We start from the raw sequence: 23,155 nt of genomic DNA, 5'->3' as shown, positions 1-23,155 counted from the left end.
TATAATTTTCACCATTATCATTTTGACAATTTATCATTTTAGGTGTATGCTACGCCACATATTATTGGATTTATTGTTTACGTTGTTGCGACAAATTATCTGCAATGAAAACTATTTAGCTATTGTACTTTCCTGCTTGACGACAAGAGAGAAATGCTATAAATAACTTGAAAATTAATCATCGGTTCTGCACAAACCCTCAAATAATATCCAAATATGTTTCCTCTTCATACGCTACATGAAAAATACCAATCTATACGCCATGTCATCCCTACTTGAGGAATGTTTTAAAGCCAAGATGTGTGTGAGGCAAGTAGTAGCATTTTTTGATTAATAATCATTACAAATAAGAATCGCAATTAATTTGAAAATCAATTTTTTTTTACATCCCTACTAAACAGTAACACAACAGGATTATTAGTCATCTGGGGTCCCTTAACCGTGCGGTGTGGCATCTAAACCAGGGGACGGAAACCCAAAATGGAACAAAAATACAAAACAAAAATCTGTCAGGAGTGGCAAAAAATTTAAAGTCCTGTATAATTTTTTTCAATGAAGGCAACACATGACATAAGTGTTTATATTAGCCTACTATCAAAATGACTTTAAAATTCTTAAATAAGAGTTACAATGAAGACAACATGATGTGTCTATATTCGTTATATTAGCCTACTATCAAAATGACTTTAAAAGTCTTATTTAAGTGTTACAATGAAGGCAACATGATTTAAGTGTCTATATCAGCTATATTGGCCTACTATCAAAATGACATCAAAAGTCTTATATGAGTGTGATAATGAAGGCAATGCATGATGTGTCTATATTAGCCTACTATCAAAATGACTTTAAAAGTCTTATATAAGTTTAATAATGAAGGCAATGTATGATGTGTCTATATCATCTATATTAGCCTACTATCAAAATGGCTTTAAAAGTCGTATATAAGTGTTATAATGAAGACAACACATGATGTGAGTGTCTATATCAGCTATATTAGCCTATTACCAAAGGCTCACGCAAATCTTCATTGAAAGAAATTTTGCGTTTAAATTTTTATTCTACACATTTTTGCAACATTGGAAATCATTCGTAAAATGGAGGCTTCTCACAGGATGATAATTTCTGGAAATGACTGGCTCAGAATGGCCAAAGGTAACAATGTGTGTGTCCAAGTTGAAGGAAACGTCAGGCCGTCTTCTTTTAAAAGATTTATTACAATTTTTGCAAGCTGGGTAACGTTTGCTGTGGTCTGGAACAACTGGCACGTGCACACATAGGGCCCTATGGGTGCTTGAGCCCCTGCCCTTTTTTGCCTCGTCTTAAAAAGTGCCCTCTGCCTGTGTGTGTGTGTGTGTGTGTGTGTGTGTGTGTGTGTGTGTGTGTGTGTGTGTGTGTGTGTGTGTGTGTGTGTGTGTGTGTGTGTGTGTGTGTGTGTGTGTGTGTGTGTGTGTGTGAGTGTGTGTGTGTTTTCTTTAGACAACATTATTAAATTCCTGTTAGGGATGTAAATAAACAAAACAAAAAAAAAACAGCGGTACAAAAACTCCACGTTTTCTTGTAATACCGGGTTGTTTCAGCCTGTGCTTCCGCCGGAGAGAGAGAGGGCGAGTGAGTGAGTGAGAGAGAGCAGAGAGAGCCAAGACGTGACAGTAGAGCAACTCGAACCTGTGAGTTATGGTCTAGTCGCTGTCCACTTATTGAGCATCTAATACGGGTAATATTTCAGCAAAATGCTGTATTGTTCTATTATTCAATGTGTCAGCTTCTGTTTTTGCCGGACGTCGGAGCACGGCGCATCAATTGAGCACGGCACATCTATTCCGCACAGAGCAGAGCGGATCGTGCGGGACAGGAAGTAGTGTACAAAATACAAAATAAAACACCGGGTTAATTTTCAAAATAAAATGCACTGTGTTTACGGCGGATCACATTTCTCTCACAGCAGAGGTTTAGATAAAAAGTTGTATTGCATTTCAGTTGTTTAGTCTGAGCAATAAGTGAGAAAGACCATAAGTTACAACTTGATGGTGTTTTCATCAAGTTAAGGGAAGAAGGACAGATTTTCACATTGAAGTTTTTTCCATTAGGGTATTTTATTATTATTATTATTTTTTCGAATTCATGTTGCACTGTTCAATGTTCAATATTAAAGTGCTTATCTTTAACAATAAATAGCCTAATAATAAACCAGTGTTTTGTTGCTTTTCATGTCTTCCAAGCCTATGATAATGTGAACTAACTCATTATGAGAATAACTTGTTGACACAAAATAAATGGCAATCACTTTTACCGACAAAGGACACACAGCTAAGTAGTTAGCTTCCTATTAACAAATGTAATTTTACATTAATTTTCATATTGTGTAAAGGACCAAAAATAAATTTCCTGCCCTCTTCTGACTTTGAGCCCCTGCCCCTCAATAATCATGTGCACGTCCTTGTGGAACAACATGGCACACACAATAAACTATGATAAATGCAGCCAATTTTACATACAGATAATGTGTCAAATATAAATTAAAAACACAGAGGACATAAGGAGAGGAAATTAAATGAGCTATCAGACTGTACAACCCCTCTCTGGGGCGGGGGGTACAAGGATGACAGGGGATGCAAAACAATAACAGTGCAATTTATTTTCATAACATGGTCACTACTGCCTACTTTCTCTTGTTATATTCTTATCTTACTGTTATATTTTTATTCCCATTGTTGCTTTTTATTCTTATTGTAATATTTATCAATTTTTTTCAATTCAAACCCCCATTATTTACTCTTTTTTTTATTGATTTCAACTCTGTACACTGCTGCTGGAATTTTAATTTTCATGAAGGAACTCTCCTGAAGGAATCAATAAAGTACTATCTATCTATCTATTTATAAAATATAGCCATACGGGGCATAATGACGCAATAAGTACATGCAGCTAGCCTAAATAGCATGTTAGCATGGATTAGCTTGCAGTCACGGATTGACCGAATAAGCACTCTAGCAAATCAATAAAATCAACACAGCTGACCTTTGTGCATTCACGCACAGCATAAAACGTTTGGTGTGAAGTTTTGAAGGAGTCAGACGGTATTGATTCAAGACAACTTTGTGCTTTAAGGCTGAAATTTTTCCTTATCGGTTTTTACATATGTGACTCTTCAAAAAAAGTCACGATTCCAAACTATTTTTGGGGTGAGGATTCAATTCAGACTTGATTGTCAATTCAAACCAATTCTCGCAATATATTACTTGGTATATAAATGATTAAGGCATTGATCTCCTTCTGAGGGGACCCAGGTTGTCCATAACATATTCCCTGCTCTGACCAGGAAGTGCCTAACCTGACCAATCAGAAAGAACGAGTGTTACCAGGCTATGTCAATCAAAGTTTATTTATATAGCACTAAATCACAAGTGTGTCAAAGGGCCGCACACGCCCACATCAGGGCAAGGACAAACTCAACCCAACAGGCTTTACGGCCAGGAAGTGCCAGGGTGAGGGAAGGTGGCGCACATGGGGAAAGGGACAAGCCGACCGCGAGTACAAACAAAGTCCACAGGCACGTAGCAATCAATCAATCAATGTTGACTTACATAGCCCTAAATCACGAGTGTCTCAAAGGGCTGCACAAGCCACAACGACATCCTGGGCTCAGATCCCACATTAGGGCAAGGAAAAACTCACCCAATGGGACAATGAGAAACCTTTGAGTGGACCTAGCATAATATTCTGAGAGTCCAGTCCATAGTGGATCTAACATAATAGTGAGAGTCCAGTCCATAGTGGATCTAACATAATAGTGAGAGACTCCAGTCCATAGTGGATCTAACATAATAGTGAGAGTCCAGTCCATAGTGGATCTAACATAATAGTGAGAGTCCAGTCCATAGTGGATCTAACATAATAGTGAGGGTCCAGTACATAGTGGATCTAACATAATAGTGAGAGAGTCCAGTCCATAGTGGATCCAATATAATAGTTAGAGTCCAGTCCATACTGGGGCCAGCGCAGAAAGAGTTTTACGCGTAGATTTTCCAATCCAAAACTCTGTGCATGCATAAAAACTCTGCGTGGGGTTTGAGCACTGGTTTGGTGCCATAAACACTTGGCGTGGAGCGGTTGGGAGAGTGGCCGTGCCATCAACCTGAGGGTTCCTGGTTCAATCCCCACCTTCGACCAACCTTGTCACATCCGTTGTGTCCTTGAGCAAGACACTTTACCCTTGCTCTTGATGGTGGTCAGGGCCTTGCGTGGCAGCTAACATCAGTGTGTGAATGGGTGAATGTGGAAGTAGTGTCAAAGCGCTTTGAGTACCTTGAAGGTAGAAAAGCGCTATACAAGTACAAGTATAACCCATTCAAAACAGGTTACACCTTGCTCTTGGCTGCTGGCGTATGACGGATAGGCGCAGTAAGTATAAGCAGAGATGGCCTAAAAAAAACATCTATTCATCCATCTTCTTCCGCTTATCTGAGGTCGGGTCGCGGGGGCAGCAGCCTAAGCAGGGAAGCCCAGACTTCCCTCTCCCCAGCCACTTCGTCTAGCTCTTCCCGGGGGATCCCGAGGCGTTCCCAGGCCAGCCGGGAAACATAGTCTTCCCAACGTGTCCTGGGTCTTCCCCGTGGCCTCCTACCGGTTGGACGTGCCCTAAACACCTCCCTAGGGAGGCGTTCGGGTGGCATCCTGACCAGATGCCCGAACCACCTCATCTGGCTCCTCTCCATGTGGAGGAGCAGCGGCTTTACTTTGAGTTCCTCCCGGATGGCAGAGCTTCTCACCCTATCTCGAATTGATCAATGGATTGTCAAGAATGAGAATCACCATTCCGATTTGAATCCAATTCAAACATTCTCACACGGTAAGTGATATGATCCTGGGTGGGAGGAGTTGTGTCCTGGGCATGATGTTAATGTGCATCCGGCAGTGGAGGCTCCTCTAAGGGGTCTTGGGGAACTAGGAGGTTAACCCCTTTACAACTGTTACCACAGGTGGCCCTTGGCATAGGCCTAGTACCTGACTGCCCCCCAGTTAAGGATACAATGAAGACCTCAACGGCAGAAGATGGTAGATACAAGAACTACCACAATGGCTGCGATGGCGGAAGAAGGCACACCCACATCCATATAACGACCCAGGACCTCAACGGTGGAACAGGCGGAGGATGATTGCTAACCCTATGGAGCGTCAAAACGGCTGGATGGCGGATGAAGGCTGCAGCAGAAAAGGGTCCCCGGTCGTCTTGGACTCCATGCCACTGGACCCTGATGGTGTAGAGACTGTCTGTGCACCAGTCTAAGTCATGCACAGGCATCCTCCATAAAGGGATACGCCCCTACCAGGAGGACCGTCATGCTCGCCGATGATGATGTCGTAGGAGTTAGTTGCTAATTTGAGCTGATGCTTAACCTGACAGGTTGTCTTTTTACATTGAAGCAGGCAAAATAAATCATTTTAAGTCATTGGAACGCTTGCTTTGTATGCGACGCCACGCTGCCTGCATGGAAGTCGCTCTTCAAATACAAGGTCCAATATCTGGTAGGGCCACAAACTGAGCATTTACAAGGTTGACGTCTTCCTGCGTGTGTTCTCCTGTTTTACCACAGATGTCGCCAGAGAGAACCTTTTCAATCACACACCTCTAAAAAGGGTTCCCCCCGGTGTGTCTTTTCATGTGTCTCCGCAGTATTTCCTTTTGAGAGAATCGTTCGCCACAAATGGAGCAACTGAAGGGCTTTTCCCCGGTGTGTGTTCTAATGTGTGAGAGCAAGTTGGACTTGTGAGAGAAGGTCTTGCCGCAAATCAAGCATTTAAAGGGTCTTTCCCCCGTGTGTGTTCTCATGTGTGTTTTCAAATTGGACTTTTGTGTGAATCTTTCGCCGCACACTGAGCAAATGAAGGGTTTTACCCCGGTGTGGGTTATCATGTGCCTCTTCAAAGTGGACCGGCGAGTAAAAGTGTTGCCACAAAGTAAGCAACTGAAAGGTTTGTGAGAGGTCATGTGTCGGGCAAACTCCTTTTTGTTGCAGAAACTTCTGTCACAAAACGAGCATTTTCTACCGGCCTTCTTTTTGGATTGTTTGTTGTCGGCGTCGCCTTCACGGTGCGCAACGCTGCTCAAAGGTTCTTGGGTGTTGTCCCGGTCCTCTGCTTGCGATCCCCCACCGTGGTCTCCGTAAGCTTCTGTTGTCATGTGTTGTGTTGAGCTACAGCCAGGAGGCTCCGCCCACCTGGTCTCCTCACTTGGACTGTGACGGAGCTGCGAGGACTCGGGTGGTTTCTTGTCTTCGTCTTCAGTCTTCACGGAGACAACGGTCAGCGGCAACTTGGCGAGATCCGCTTCCTCCGGTCCGAGAAGATAATCCCCCTCCTGAGTGATCCATGGTTCCTCCTCTTCATCTTTAATATGGGGGGGCTGTGGATCCTCCTGGTTCCAAGCGGGGATTCCCTCCTGTGGCTGAGGGGGACGTTCTTGTTGCCGAATCAGCTCCTGGACGTCTGTAGAACATAAACAAGGCAAACGTACTTTAGTGATAACTAGGGGTGGGCAAATTAATGCGTTAATTACGAGTTAATTCATCAATCTATTAACGCGCATTTGCGTATGTTGTTTACATGCTTTTATTTTGTTAACGCCTTTTCAATCAATCAATGTTTACTTATATAGCCCTAAATCACTGGTGTCTCAAAGGGCTGCATAAACCACGACGACATCCTCGGTAGGCCCACATAAGGGCAAGGAAACCTCACACCCAGTGGGACGTCGGTGACAATGATGACTATGAGAACCTTGGAGAGGAGGAAAGCAATGGATGTCGAGCGGGTCTAACATGATACTGTGAAAGTTCAATCCATAATGGATCCAACACAGTCGCGAGAGTCCAGTCCAAAGCGGATCCAACACAGCAGCGAGAGTCCCGTTCACAGCGGAGCCAGCAGGAAACCATCCCAAGCGGAGGCGGATCAGCAGCGCAGAGATGTCCCCAGCCGATACACAGGCGAGCAGTACATGGCCACCGGATCGGACCGGACCCCCTCCACAAAGGAGAGTGGGACATAGGAGAAAAAGAAAAGAAACGGCAGATCAACTGGTCTAAAAAGGGAGTCTATTTAAAGGCTAGAGTATACAAATGAGTTTTAAAGTGAGACTTAAATGCTTCTACTGAGGTGGCATCTCGAACTGTTACCGGGAGGGCATTCCAGAGTATTGGAGCCCGAAATGAAAACGCTCTATAGCCCGCAGACTTTTTTTGGGCCTTGGGAATCACTAATAAGCCGGAGTCCTTTTCTTAACAAAATGGTGTCGCCCGGAAAAGCTTCTGCGTTGAGGGGCTCTTGGTAAAGATGGAACATTTGGCAAAAATACCGGACAATTCTGCAAATTTCCTGGCTGGCTTACAGCGTGGTCACTCCGGGATCACTTACGACCGCCAGACAATTCTGAATGTGGATAGATCGGGACGTTTTGGACTGAATGAGGCGTGCTTGCTAGACCGGCTAGCTAGCATGGGAATACTTTGCCGGCTACATCCAGCGGCCTGTGAAGCAGCGGAGTATATGTGTTGTCTGTCTATTTATGAATAATGCAGACCAGGAGTGTTGGCTGAGTTCTTAACGTTTACTTTCAGAGCGTGCATATCACAACATATAAGAGCAACCTATACCGGGCTACCACGCATGCTCGTCACTCCTGTTGCATGCTGGGTAGGGTAGTTCTTTATTTCCCTGGCTCATAACATCACAATATAGTACCATGTATATGATGCCTTCAGTTTATCAAAGCACCAATTCCCATCATATCAATTCCTAGATATGGTCATAATCATTTTAAGTGCACTAAGCAGAATAAACACAACATTATTAATATTGCTACTACAGATAATTTGATCAAAAATTCCCTAAAACAGCCCACTACCTATAATATAGTTTTTTTAAACATAAGATCCCTGATAAAAAAATGTTTCTGCTGTTACCTCAGAAATTGGCTGTTCAGATGTTATGATTGTGGCTCAGAGATTTGTATGTAGATTATATTTATTTTCCATAACAAACAGGATAACTTAAATACCCTGGCAGTGGCAATAAGCTTAAATGTTTGTATTTACATTTTTGGAGTTGATTTTCATAAAATATGCTATTTAACTGCTACTGTTTAACAAGGACTGATTTAAATTGTGTTTGCACAACAAATGTTTTGGTGCTTTTCTTCATGTGGGAGAATATTCCAATAAAGGTGCACTACACACTACTTTTGAATTCATTATTGGGCTTTGCGTATACAATGCAGTTAATCGCGATTAATCGGAGAAATGGTGCGATTAACTTCGATTAAAATTTGTAATCGTTGCCCAGCCCTAGTGATAACATATAATGGTAGATGGAATGAGATATGATGTCCCAGAGGTGCTCCGTTGGATTTGGGTCTGGGAAACAGTCCAAAAGTAGCCATGACTTCTTCATGCAGGAACTGCTGACGCAACACAGCCACATGAAGCCAAGCAGTGTTCTTCACCAGACTTCATATGGTCTGTTAAAGGAGCTGAGATTGTCACCCCGGTACCTAACAAGCAGTCATAACCTTAAAAGTTCAAGTTAAAAGTTACCAATGATTGTCCCAAACACACTGGGTGTGGTGAAATGTTGTCCTCTGCATTTGACCAAGGGGAACTGCATGTTTGTTTGTTTTTTAAATGTGTCTATCATTCACACTCTTTATGTGAGGCAAGAAGACATGATTTTCGTTTTTATGCATTCTAACTCGTAAAAACAAACTACAAATGGAGGTAATGGGAGCTCCTTTATTCCAGTGTTTTTCAACCGCTGTGAGATACAGGCTGGTGTGCCGTGGGAGATTTTGCAAACCAGTTATTATAGTCTGCAAATGATGTGTTGTTGAGTGTCGGTGCTGTCTAGAGTTCGGCGGAGTAACCGTGTAATACTCTTCCATTTCAGTAGGTGGCAACAATAAAGCAAATTACTAATGACAGACCAGCAATTACATGACCATAGAAAGCTGGATTTGAGTGCTTAAGTGCTTGAGTGCTAAAGTGCTTGAGTGGTAAGACGTCCAAGAGGAGTCATGGACATTGCCCGTTACAAAGTGCTAACTCACAAGTTTGTAAAGTGCTGGTGTAAATTAGGGATGCACCGAAATGAAAATTTGTGGCAGAAGCCGAAGCCGAATAAAATTTAAACGCTTGGCAGAAGGCCGAATAAGGAATGCAGTTTTTCACAATTTTTTTAATATTGCATAAATAGCCTAGAACAGGGGTGCCCACACTTTTTCTGCAGGCGAGCTACTTTTCAATTGACCAACTCGAGGGGATCTACCTCATTTATATATATCATTTATATTTATTTATTTATGAAAGAGACATTTTTGTAAACAAGTTAAATGTGTTTAATGATAATACAAGCATGTGTAACACATATAGATGTCTTTCTTTCACAAAGACAAGAATATAAGTTGGTGTATTACCTGATTCTGATGACTTGCATTGATTGGAATCAGACAGTAATGATGATAACGCCCACATTTTCAAATGGAGGAGAAAAAAAGTTGTCCTTTCTGTACAATACCACATGAAAGCGGTTGGTTTTTGGCATCTAATTCATCCAGCTTCCATACACTTTACAAGAAAAACATTGGCGGCAAATTCCGTAGCTTGCTTGATTGACATTCACGGCACCCGAGGGTCTTGTGAGATGACGCTGGCTGCTGCCAGTTCATTATTAGGAAAAAATGACAGAGAGGAAGGCGAGAAACACTTTTTATTTCAACAGACTTTCGCGCCGTCCCTTCCGTCAAAACTCTAAAGGCCGACTGCACATTTCCTATCTTCACAATAAAAGCCCTGCTTCATGCTGCCTGCGCTAACAAAATAAGAGTCTCGGAAGGCTTTCTGATGGATCGCTTGTGCACGCCAGTTTTCCGAGACTCTGTATTTAGTTAGCGCAGGCAGCATGAAGCAGGGCTTTTATTGTGAAGATAGGAAATGTGCAGTCGGCCTTTAGAGTTTTGACGGAAGGTAAGCCGCGAGAGTCTGTTGAAATAAAAAGTGTTTCTCGCCTTCCTCTCGGTCATATTTTCATAATAATGATCTTGCAGCAGCCAGCGTCATCTCACAAGACCCTCCGGTACCGTGAATGTCATTTAAATGACGTCTTGGTGAAGATTGATTATCACTAATTTTTAGGTCTATTTTTTTTAAAAGCCTGGCTCGAGATCGACTGACACACCCCCCGCGGTCGACTGGTAGCTCGCGATCGACGTAATGGGCACCCCTGGCCTAGAATAAATATTTAGACATGTTTTTCAAATAAAGTAATTTTTTTATTGAATATTGACATTTTTTTAATATTCCAGTAGCCTTTGCTTTTCAAAAAAGCACAGTTTTTCATTTATATTAGGCCTTCAAACAAAACATGCATTCCCCAAAAAAATAAAGTGCATTAAAGTGGATAAACCCACAACAAATGAATTATTGTCCTTTTGGCAAAAGTCTGCTTAGCCGCAGTAGATATGCTAATAATGTAAACAGAAGGCTCAAGTAAATCTCAATAAGTGTGTGCTTGTAACCTCATACACTTATACAGGTAGCCTACACAACAGGCTAATAATGTAAACAGAGGCCCCACTAAATCTCAATAAGTGTGTGCTTGTAACCTCATACACTTATACAGGTAGCCTACACAACAGGCTAATAATGTAAACAGAGGCCCCACTAAATCTCATTAAGTGTGTGCTTGTAACCTCATACACTTATACAGGTACACAACATATCCCAACGTCACTGCACGTTGGTTGATTGCGTCACCGCGTCCAAAACTTGCGTCACACGCCACTATTCGGCCTTGTTTTTAACTCATTCCACCGAAAGCCGAATGTGGCTTTTTTTGCCATATTCGGCCGAATATATTCGGTTACCGATTAATCGGTGCATCCCTAGTGTAAATCTCCCATTATGTTGCACACGCCCACATGTGTTTTGTGTGCAGTAGAGATGCGCGGTTTGCGGTCTAGTCAGCGGATAAACCGCGGGTCGGGAGGGTGACATGATGAAAAAATTGATTTTAATTAGATTCGGGCGGGTGGCAGTTGAACCATTCGTAAATATTTGATATACATGGTTCTGGGATCGGTGTCTTTTACCATTCAAAGAGCCATTTGGGACAATAGGGGACGCAAACATTCTCTAGAATGACTGCCGGCAGTCACCCAGTTAATAAGTTTTAGGGCGTGCTATGAAGCCGTTGGCTTTGTCGCCTTCTACAACATGTACGGTCTGCTTGGCATTCCAGCAACATGTTGTGTGTGGTTTCCGCAGGCACACGCACACGACTGCAAGGCATACCGGGTGACACAGAGTACACTAATGGTTTTGATATCAACAATTTTAACACTTACTAATATGCGCCACGCTGTGAAGCCACGCCAAACGAGAATGACAAACACATTTCGGGAGAACATCTTCCCAGTAACACAACATAAACGCAACACGACAAATACCCAGAATCCTTTGCATCCATGACAATTCCTGACTATTGTATACACCCCGCTAGCAGTGTGGCTTCACAGCGTGGCGCATATTAGTAAGAGTGTTTATATCACAACCATCAGTGTACTCTGTATCACCCAGTGTGCCTTTCAATTTTGTACCTGTGATTGCGGAAGCTGCATACAACATGTTGCTGGACTAACAATCGGTTTGTATATGTTGTTGAAGGTATCAAAGGCAATGGCTTCACAGCACGCCCTTTTTCTTGTCTTCGGGATGAACATCATTGGATAGTCGCGAGAACGTTAGCGGCTCCCATTGTCTTCTTTACTCTGTGAAACGGATTTAAATAGCTCTTTTGAGTGGTAAAGGTGGCCGACCTCTGATGTATTTCAACGGGCGGGTGGCGGGCTGTTGCGGTTCTGATAAATTCTTGGTTCGGGTGGACGGCGGGTGGATGACGACTTTGGTGATGCGGTTGCGGATGATACAATTGCCTATCTGTGCATCTCTAGTGTGCAGGCATTATTGCGCGGGTGAGCAACATAGTTGTGATTCTGTACGCACTATTTCACAACATTTGCATACGCAACAAAGATACGGTCACAAGACTGGTTTATCACCAGCAGCATATTCAACAACAAAAAAAAAAAAAAACCATAAAAAATGAAAAATACAGTTATCAGTTACATCATTTTGAGTGCAGTTTTGATTTGCAAGTTGCCACAGTTTTAGATGCTTATTGAAATAGGTGCGAGTTTGTAAGTCTCGTACGTGACTTGGAATTATGTTCCATGAAAAAAACTGAAGCATTTTTTCAGAATTGTACCAGACAGTCCCGATCCTGATCAAGTTGATTGATTTAAGCTTGTCTACATAAATTAGGTGGAGCTAGTCCATGGACACTCGTGTACACAAATGAGGCATCTGCATAATTTATTACGTTTTCCCAACTCAGCAATTCAGTTTTTCTTTAGGGTGTTACAAATATGTGTGTTGGTGTTTTTGTCCAAGGCTTTTAGAGCTTTCTTGTGTGCAATTTCCACGGACTTTGATGTGGACTCGCATGCCAATTCCCAAGTTGTTACAGCAGGTAATATGTGGCATAGTCATTGCACTAGGTATCATTTTGCAGAGTTAGGTTATTTCAAATGTATCGAAAATTTGACAGGTTGTATTCATCCATCCATCTTCAGCTTATCAGAGGTCGTGTCGCGGGGGCAGCAGCCTAAGCAGGGAAGCCCAGACTTTCCTCTCCCCAGCCACTTGGTCCAGCTCCTCCCGGGGGATCCCGAGGCGGATCCAGGCCAGTCAGGAGACATAGTCTTCCCAACATGTCCTGGGTCTTGCCCGTGGCCTCCTACTGGTCGGACATGCCCTAAACACCTCGGGTGGCATCCTGACCAGATGCCCGAACCACCTCATCACATTAAAAAGATGGTTGGAAAAAAAAAACTGTCTTTGAATCTCAGTAAAACTAAAATAATGCTATTTGGTAACAGAAGAAGAGAAAGTCGGACACAAATACAAATAGACGGAGTGAATATTGAAAGAAGTGAATTGAAGTTAATTATATTTATATAGCGCTTTTTCTCTAGTGACACAAAGCGCTTTACATAGTGAAACCCAATATCTAAGTTACATTCAAACCAGTGTGGGTGGCACTGGGAGCAGGTGGATGAAGTGTCTTGCCCAAGGACACAACAGCAGTGACTAGGATGGCGGAAGCGGGAATCGAACCTGCAACCCTCAAGTTGCTGGCACGGCCACTCTACCAACCGAGCTAAACCGCCCCAAGAGTAAAATAAATCAAATTTTGGGTGTAATAATAGATCAGGCGTCACCAACCTTTTTGAAACCAAGAGCTACTTAAAGGGGAACATTATCAGCAGACCTATGTAAGCGTCAATATATACCTTGATGGTGCAGAAAAAAGACCATCTATTTTTTTAACCGGTTTCCGAACTCTAATTGGGTGAATTTTGGCACATTAAACACCTTTCTATTTATCGCTCTCGGAACGATGGCGTCAGAACGGGACGTCACCTAGGTAGTCAACGCCATTTTCTCCACTGCATTACACACACACAAGTCAAATCAGCTCTGTTATTTTCCGTTTTTTCGACTGTTTTCTGATACCTTGGAGGCATCATGCCTCGTCTTTTTGTTGTCGGAGGGTGTAACAACACGATCAGGGACGGATTCAAGTTGATTTACGTAGAATGTGCATCGATTAGCAGGGCATGCTAATCGATACTAACATACTATTTAGGCTAGCTGTGCGTACAGATTGGATCGTTATGCCTCATTTGTAACTATACTTGCATCCAGCCTTTCCCTCCATCCACATTTAATGCCAAACAAACACTTACCAATCGACGGATTTAAGTTGCTCCAGTGTCAAGAGATGCGAAAGTCCCTCGTTTGGTTTTTACCGGCGATGCTATGACAGACATGGCACAGTGAAGTGAAGTGAATTATATTTATATAGCGCTTTTCTCAAGTGACTCAAAGCACTTTACATAGTGACACCCAATATCTAATTTACATTTAAACCAGTGTGGGTGCCACTGGGAGCAGGTGGGTAAAGTGTCTTGCCCAAGGACACAACGGCAGTAACTAGGCTGGCACAAGCGGGAATCGAACCTGCAACCCTCAAGTTGCTGACACGGCCACTCTACCAACCAAGCTATGCCACCCCCAGAGATGGCAAGAATGTCTGGATATCCTGCGACACTCAAAGCAGATGCATTCCCAACGATAAAGTCAACGAAATCACAAAGGTGAGTTTTGTTGATGTTATCGACTTATGTGCTAATCAGACATATTTGGTCGCGGCATGACTGCCAGCTAATCGATGCTAACATGCTATTTAGGCTACCTGTATGTACATTTGTAGCTGTATTTGCATCCAGCGTTTCCTTCCACCCACATTTTATGCCAAACAAACACTTACCAATCGACGGATTAAAGTTGATCCAGTGTCGCAAGATGCAAAACTTCCGATCGTTGGTCTGCACATTTTACCAGCGATGCTAAGGCAGACATGGCCGAATAGTGTCAATAGCTATTCGCTCAATAGCTTCAGTTTCTTCTTCAATTTAGTTTTCGCTATCTGCCTCCATACTCCAACCATCCGTTACAATACATGTGTGAATCGCTTAAGCTGCTGAAATCAGAGTCGCTATATCTTGCTGTGCTATTCGCCGTTGTTTGTATTGGCATCGCTATGTGACGTCACAGGGAAATGGACAGTGGCTTTGCAGATAGTGAAAATCAGGCACTTTAAAGCTTTTTTTAGGGATATTCCGGGACGGGTAAAATTTTGAAAAAAACTTCGAAAAATAAAATAAGCCACTGGGAACTGATTTTTATTGGTTTTAACCCTTCTGAAATTGTGATAATGTTCCCCTTTGATGCGAAGGGCTACCAGTTTGATACAGACTTTAATCAATTGCCAGAAATAGCCAATTTGATCAATTTACCTTTAACTCTATGTTATTATTAATAAAACTAGCTAACATGAATCTTTTTGAAAAAAAAAAAAATTATAATAATTTCTGGAACATCATTAGTAATTTTTCCTGATTAAGATTCATTTTGGAATTTTGATGACCGGTTTTAAATAGGTTAAAATCCAATCTGCACGTTGTTAGAATATATAACAAATTGAGGTGGCGATGAGGTGTTGACTTGTCCAGGGTGTACCCCGCCTTCCGCCCAATTGTAGCTGATATAGGCGCCAGCGCCCCCCGCGACCCCAAAAGGGAATAAGCGGTAGGAAATGGATGGATATAACAAATTGGCCCAAGCTATATTTCTAACAAAGACAAAACCTTATTTCTTCTATATTTTCCAGAACAAAATTTTTAAAAGAAATTCAAGACCTTAATATAAGAATTAAATTTGATTCTACAGATTTTCTAGATTTGCCAGAATCATTTTTTTTTTATTTTAATCATAATAAGTTTGAAGAAATATTTCACAAATATTCTTCGTCGAAAAAACAGAAGCTAAAATGAAGAATTAAATTAAAATGTATTTATTATTAAAGTCATAAAATGCCCTTTCATTGACACCTACTTACTATACAATACAACCACACCTCATTTACATCACACAAAAACAATACATGCTCTTGTTCACACCTGTCATCATTTGTAAAAAACAACACAATTTTAACAGACACATCTCACAATTTACAACAAAAATGCTGTCATGAATAAATATACCACACATTAAGTTGATGTGTCAAAACTTGGTGGCCACCTTAGTGACCGTGTGAGCAGCTTTGATTGCTCCAAAGCCACTTTGTAACTTCAATTGTTAATCAAGAGTCATCGGTTAGACTTTTCCACTTGGTTGTGAGGTCGTTTCATTCCTTTATGACTTCATATGAAAAGGCTGATTGTGCAAAATATATTTTACATCTGGGTGCGCTACACTGCCCCCTGGTGGAGGCTCGTGTGTTTCTCCTTGTCACAGCAGATGTAAACTGGACAAAGTGCTTAAGTGGCGCTGGTGCAGTGTTATTTAGGATTTTATGGGCCATTAGTATTGATGCCAATCTTTGAATGTTAGTTTAATTTAACAATCTATATTTTTGGAGAACTAAACAGCGATGGCGGTGTTGTGGTTTTCGATCAAGGATTTAAAGGAATTGTTTGTGCAAAGTTTCCAATGGCCTCAGTGTCATTTTGCTTGCCTGCGACCAACATCCATCCATCCATTTCCTACCGCTTATTCCCTTTCGGGGTCACGGGGGGGCGCTGGTGCCTATCTCAGCTGCAATCGGGCGGAAGGCAGGGTACACCCTGGACAAGTCGCCTCCTCATCGCAGGGCCAACACAGATAGACAGACAACATTCACACACTAGGGACCATTTAGTGTTGCCAATCAACCTATCTCCAGGTGCATGTCTTTGGAAGTGGGAGGGGCCTATCCCCAGGTGCATGTCTTTGGAGGTGGGAGGGGCCTATCCCCAGGTGCATGTCTTTGGAAGTGGGAGGAAGCCGGAGTACCCGGAGGGAACCCACGCATTCACGGGGAGAACATGCAAACTCCACACAGAAAGATCCCGAGCCTGGATTTGAACCCAGGACTGCAGGAACTTCGTATTGTGAGGCAGACGCACTAACCCCTCTGCCACCGTGAAGCCCTGCGACCAACATGTTATACAATAATAAAAACAAGACAAAATCATGGCTTCACGGCGGCAGAGGGGTTAGTGCGTCTGCCTCACAATACGAATGTCCCGAGTATTCAGGGTTCAATCCCGGGCTCTGGATCTTTTTGTGTGGAGTTTGCATGTCCTCCCCGTGAATGCGTGGGTTCCCTCCGGGTACTCCGGCTTCCTCCCACCTCCAAAGACATGCACCTGGGGATAGGCCCCTCCCACTTCCAAAGACATGAACCTGGGGATAGGCCCCTCCCACCTCCAAAGACATGCACCTGGGGATAGGCCCCTCCCACCTCCAAAGACATGAACCTGGGGATAGGCCCCTCCCACCTCCAAAGACATGCACCTGGGGATAGGCCCCTCCCACCTCCAAAGACATGCACCTGGGGATAGGCCCCTCCCACCTCCAAAGACATGCACCTGGGGATAGGCCCCTCCCACCTCCAAAGACATGCACCTGGGGATAGGCCCCTCCCACCTCCAAAGACATGCACCTGGGGATAGGCCCCTCCCACCTCCAAAGACATGCACCTGGGGATAGGCCCCTCCCACTTCCAAAGACATGAACCTGGGGATAGGCCCCTCCCACCTCCAAAGACATGCACCTGGGGATAGGCCCCTCCCACCTCCAAAGACATGAACCTGGGGATAGGCCCCTCCCACCTCCAAAGACATGCACCTGGGGATAGGCCCCTCCCACCTCCAAAGACATGCACCTGGGGATAGGCCCCTCCCACCTCCAAAGACATGCACCTGGGGATAGGCCCCTCCCACCTCCAAAGACATGCACCTGGGGATAGGCCCCTCCCACCTCCAAAGACATGCACCTGGGGATAGGTTGATTGGCAACACTAAATGGTCCCTAGTGTGTGAATGTGAGTGTGAATGTTGTCTGTCTGTGTTGGACCTGCGATGAGGTGGCGACTTGTCCAGGGTGTACACCGCCTTCTGCCCAATTGTAGCTGAGATAGGCTCCAGCGCCCACACCACCCCAAAGGGAATACGCGGTAGAAAATGGATGGATGGAAGATTGTGTTAATGAATTCCTGATACATTTCAACGTTTTTATGTTGTATTTAAGACTGTGGCACATTTGTTTGATGTTTTTTTAAAGCCAATAATTATTGTTACCTGTGGTAAGTTACCTGTGGTACAGCCACTCTGATACAACATTTGTATTATAATCCTTGAACAAAGTAAGAGTGAAAGTTAATGTTTTAACCACCGAATGGAGAACTGGGGGTGGGATTAAATAAGTCATCTTCTTCCCACTCCCTTTCAGGCAGAACTGGACCGTCGTGTTTACATACTGCACATTATCTTTTATATTAACTTATATTATTACGTGTAGGATGGATGGATATCACGTGTTGTCTACCTTGTACTTTTTTGTGTCACCGCCTGAAATAAATGAATGAATTTTAAGTGTATGATATTTTTCCGCAAATTGGTGCGGCGTCTTCAGTAATGTGAACGTTGTATCGATCCGTTGTGGTGAAGAAGGAGCTGAGCCGGAAGGCAAAGCTCTCAATTTACCAGTCGATCTACGTTCCCATCCTCACCTATGGTCATGAGCTTTGGGTCATGACCGAAAGGACAAGATCATGGAAATTAGTTTTTTTCCGCCAGGTGGCGGGTCTCTCTTAGAGATAGGATGAGAAGCTCTGTCATCCGGGAGGAGCTCAAAGTAAAGCCGCTGCTGCTCCACATCCAGAGGAGCCAGATGAGGTGGTTCGCTCGCACGTTCAACTAGTAAGATGGTCACGGGGAAGACACAGGACACGTTGGGAGGACTATGGGCTGGGAACACCTCGGGATCCCCCGTTAAGAGCTGGACGATGTGGCTGGGAAGAGGGAAGTCTGGGCTTCCCTGCTTAGGCTGCTGCCCCCGCGACCCAACCTCGGATAAGCGGAAGAAGATGGATGGATGATATTTTCCATTCAGCCAGGGAAGGTGGTATCGTTTCTTCAGTTTCTGTTTGATGTTTTTAGCACAAACGTTCATTTTTTATTGAATCGCTGACACAAAGATGTCACAATTGTCGTCTCACTCGGGGTCATTTCTAAAAATGTGTTGTTTTTTTTCAGTTATTGTCGTTGTGACCGTTGAGAATAACCATGACCTTGTTTACTTTGCTTTCTTGAAAAGACAAATATATTATGACGGATGATTGCTTATACTTAAATCTAAACATACTTTCGGCATGTACCACCACTTTAGTTACATACCTTCGGCATGTACCACCACTTTAGTTACATACCTTCGGCATGCACCACCACTTAAGTTACATACCTTCAACATGTACCACCACTTTAGTTACATACCTTCGGCGTGTACCACCACTTTAGTTACATACCTTCGGCGTGTACCACCACTTTAGTTACATACCTTCGGCATGTACCACCACTTTAGTTACATACCTGCAGCATGTACCACCACTTTAGTTACATACCTTCGGCATGTACCACCACTTTAGTTACATACCTTCGGCATGTACCACCACTTTAGTTACATACCTTCGGCATGTACCACCACTTTAGTTACATACCTTCGGCATGTACCACCACTTTAGTTATATACCGTCGGCATGTACCACCACTTTAGTTATATACCTTCGGCATGTACCACCACTTTAGTTACATACCGTCGGCATGTACCACCACTTTAGTTACATACCGTCGGCATGTACCACCACTTTAGTTACATACCTTCGGCATGTACCACCACTTTAGTTACATACCGTCGGCATGTACCACCACTTTAGTTACATACCTTCGGCATGTACCACCACTTTGGTTACATACCTTCGGCATGTACCACCACTTTGGTTACATACCTTCGGCATGTACCACCACTTTGGTTACATACCTTCGGCATGTACCACCACTTTGGTTACATACCTTCGGCATGTACCACCACTTTAGTTACATACCTTCGGCATGTACCACCACTTTAGTGACATACCTTCAGCATGTACCACCACTTTAGTGACATACCTTCGGCATGTACCACCACTTTAGTTACATACCTTCGGCATGTACCACCACTTTAGTTACATACCTTCGGCATGTACCACCACTTTGGTTACATAATTCGGCATGTACCACCACTCTGGTTACATACCTTCGGCATGTACCACCACTTTGGTTACATACCTTCAACATGTACCACCACTTTAGTTACATACCTTCGGCATGCACCACCACTTTAGTTACATACCTTCGGCATGCACCACCACTTTAGTTACATACCTTCGACATGTACCACCACTGTAGTTACATACCTTCGGCATGTACCACCACTTTAGTTACATACCTTCGGCATGTACCACCACTTTAGTTACATACCTTCGGCATGTACCACCACTTTAGTTACATACCGTCGGCATGTACCACCACTTTAGTTACATACCGTCGGCATGTACCACCACTTTAGTTACATACCTTCGGCATGTACCACCACTTTAGTTACATACCTTCATCATCTACCACCACTTTAGTTACATACCTTCATCATCTACCACCACTTTAGTTACATACCTTCAACATGTACCACCACTTTAGTTACATACCTTCGGCATGTACCACCACTTTAGTTACATACCTTCAACATGTACCACCACTTTAGTTACATACCTTCAGCATGTACCACCACTTTAGTTACATACCTTCGGCATGTACCACCACTTTAGTTACATACCTTCGGCATGTACCACCACTTTAGTTACATACCTTCGGCATGTACCACCACTTTAGTTACATACCTTCGGCATGTACCCCCACTTTAGTTACATACCTTCGGCATGTACCACCACTTTAGTTACATACCTTCGGCATGTACCACCACTTTAGTTACATACCTTCAGCATGTACCACCACTTTAGTTACATACCTTCAGCATGTACCACCACTTTAGTTACATACCTTCGGCATGTACCACCACTTTAGTTACATACCTTCGGCATGTACCACCACTTTAGTTACATACCGTCGGCATGTACCACCACTTTAGTTACATACCGTCGGCATGTACCACCACTTTAGTTACATACCTTCGGCATGTACCACCACTTTAGTTACATACCGTCGGCATGTACCACCACTTTAGTTACATACCTTCGGCATGTACCACCACTTTAGTTACATACCTTCGGCATGTACCACCACTTTAGTTACATACCTTCGGCATGTACCACCACTTTAGTTACATACCTTCGGCATGTACCACCACTTTAGTTACATACCTTCGGCATGTACCACCACTTTAGTGACATACCTTCGGCATGTACCACCACTTTAGTTACATACCTTCGGCATGTATCACCACTTTAGTTACATACCTTCGGCATGTACCAGCACTTTAGTTACATACCTTCGGCATGTATCACCACTTTAGTTACATACCTTCGGCATGTACCACCACTTTAGTTGTTCCAGCAGCTTCCAATTGTTGTCGATGTCGCTCCTCTATTCTTCTAGAAAGTTCCTTCTCGTACGACGCGATGGTTCTTTCAAACAGCGCGAATATTTCATCCGCCGCCACCATTAGTCGCTCCTTCACCAACTCTTTCAACATTTTAAAATAGTTTGATAAATATTATGGCAATAATAACAATAATGACAATAATAATAAATAATACATTCGTCGTATTCGCTCTTTGTCTCAAGTTAGCATCAAAGCGTTGCGAACTTCCGCATTGTTCTTCTTCGATGGAGATTTTACGGCAGCTCCACCTGCACGGCGTTAAACGAGTGACACCTTGCGGTGGGATTATATATACATAGTAAAAGTAAATAGTACATATAATCGTATTTTTTAATGAGAATGACAAGAAAGTAAAATACATCCAGTGTTATTTATTTCAATATTAAATTTTTTTGGGGCAAAATAGAAGGCATGTGTGAGTGAAGAAGGGTATGGGAATATAACCAACGTATATTTATTATTTTACTTGTTTTTTTTTTGGTTTTGTATTTGTTTCGTATCATCCCGTGAGGTGCACATTATATATTTTGTTCAGTTTGTACTTCATGGAGTTTTGCACTTGTTGTTTTTTCATTATATTTGGATGTATTTTAGTATGCTTGTGAATCTGGGCTATCCATTAACTACTTATTTTGTTAAAGCGAGGGAAGGAAAAAAAATAAGATATTCTTCATCCCGTTCCTTCTCAAGCATAGGTGTGTAAATATGTGTTTTGTTGCTAAAGTTTATCAATCAACCAATGTCCATCAATGTTTACTTATATAGCCCTAAATCACAAGTGTCTCAAAGGGCTGCACAAGCCACAATGACATCCGCGGCGCAGACCCACATCAAGGCAAGGAAAAACTCAACCCAATGGGACAATAAGAAACCTTGGAGAGGACACCCAGTCCAGTCCATAGTGGATCTAGCATACTATTGTGAGAGTCCAGTCCATAGTAGATCTAACATAATAGTGAGAGTCCAATCCATAATGGATCTAGCATAATACTGTGAGTCCAGTCCATAGTGGATCTAACATAATATTGTTAGAGTCCAGTCCATAGTGGATCTAACATAATAGTGAGAGTCCAATCCATAATGGATCTAGCATAATATTGTGAGTCCAGTCCATAGTGGATCTAACATAATAGTGAGAGTCCAATCCATAATGGATCTAGCATAATATTGTGAGTCCAGTCCATAGTGGATCTAACATAATAGTGAGAGTCCAGTCCATAGTGGATCTAGCATAATATTGTGAGTCCAGTTCATAGTGGATCTAACATAATATTGTTAGAGTCCAGTCCATAATGGATCTAGCATAATATTGTGAGTCCAGTTCATAGTGGATCTAACATAATAGTGAGAGCCCAGTCCATAGTGGATCTAGCATAATATTGTGAGTCCAGTCCATAGTGGATCTAGCATAATAGTGTGAAAGTCCTGTCTATATTGGATCTAACATAATAGTGAAAGTCCAGTCCATAGTGGATCTAACATAATATTGTTAGAGTCCAGTCCATAGTGGATCTAACATAATAGTGAAAGTCCAGTCCATAGTGGATCTAACATAATATTGTTAGAGTCCAGTCCATAGTGGATCTAACATATTAGTGAGAGTCCAATCCATAATGGATCTAGCATAATATTGTGAGTCCAGTCCATAGTGGATCTAACATAATAGTGAGAGTCCAGTCCATAGTGGATCTAGCATAATATTGTGAGTCCAGTTCATAGTGGATCTAACATAATATTGTTAGAGTCCAGTCCATAATAGATCTAGCATAATATTGTGAGTCCAGTTCATAGTGGATCTAACATAATAGTGAGAGCCCAGTCCATAGTGGATCTAGCATAATATTGTGAGTCCAGTCCATAGTGGATCTAGCATAATATTGTTAAAGTCCAGTCTATATTGGATCTAACATAATAGTGAAAGTCCAGTCCATAGTGGATCTAACATAATAGTGAGAGTCCAGTCCATAGTGGATCTAACATTATACTGAGAGTCCAGTCCGTAG

At 42.8% G+C, this 23,155-nt stretch overlaps 1 protein-coding gene across 1 annotated transcript; it reads right to left on the bottom strand.

Moving 5' to 3' along the window:
• Positions 1–3,364: 3,364 nt before the first annotated feature.
• On the bottom strand, positions 3,365–21,360 carry LOC133549456 (histone-lysine N-methyltransferase PRDM9-like). Its single transcript, XM_061894886.1, has 2 exons — positions 21,071–21,360; positions 3,365–6,486 (listed from the first exon to the last, which is right to left on the bottom strand). Exons 1-2 carry the CDS (start codon positions 21,240–21,242, stop codon positions 5,630–5,632), a joined length of 1,029 nt encoding a protein of 342 aa, XP_061750870.1. The 5' UTR covers positions 21,243–21,360; the 3' UTR covers positions 3,365–5,629.
• Between the last annotated feature and the right edge of the window lie 1,795 nt (positions 21,361–23,155).

The sequence above is a fragment of the Nerophis ophidion genome, linkage group LG01 (assembly GCF_033978795.1).
Source record: "Nerophis ophidion isolate RoL-2023_Sa linkage group LG01, RoL_Noph_v1.0, whole genome shotgun sequence".
Classification (NCBI taxonomy): Eukaryota; Metazoa; Chordata; class Actinopteri; order Syngnathiformes; family Syngnathidae; genus Nerophis; species Nerophis ophidion.
This window is presented reverse-complemented; position numbering and strand designations above follow the sequence as displayed.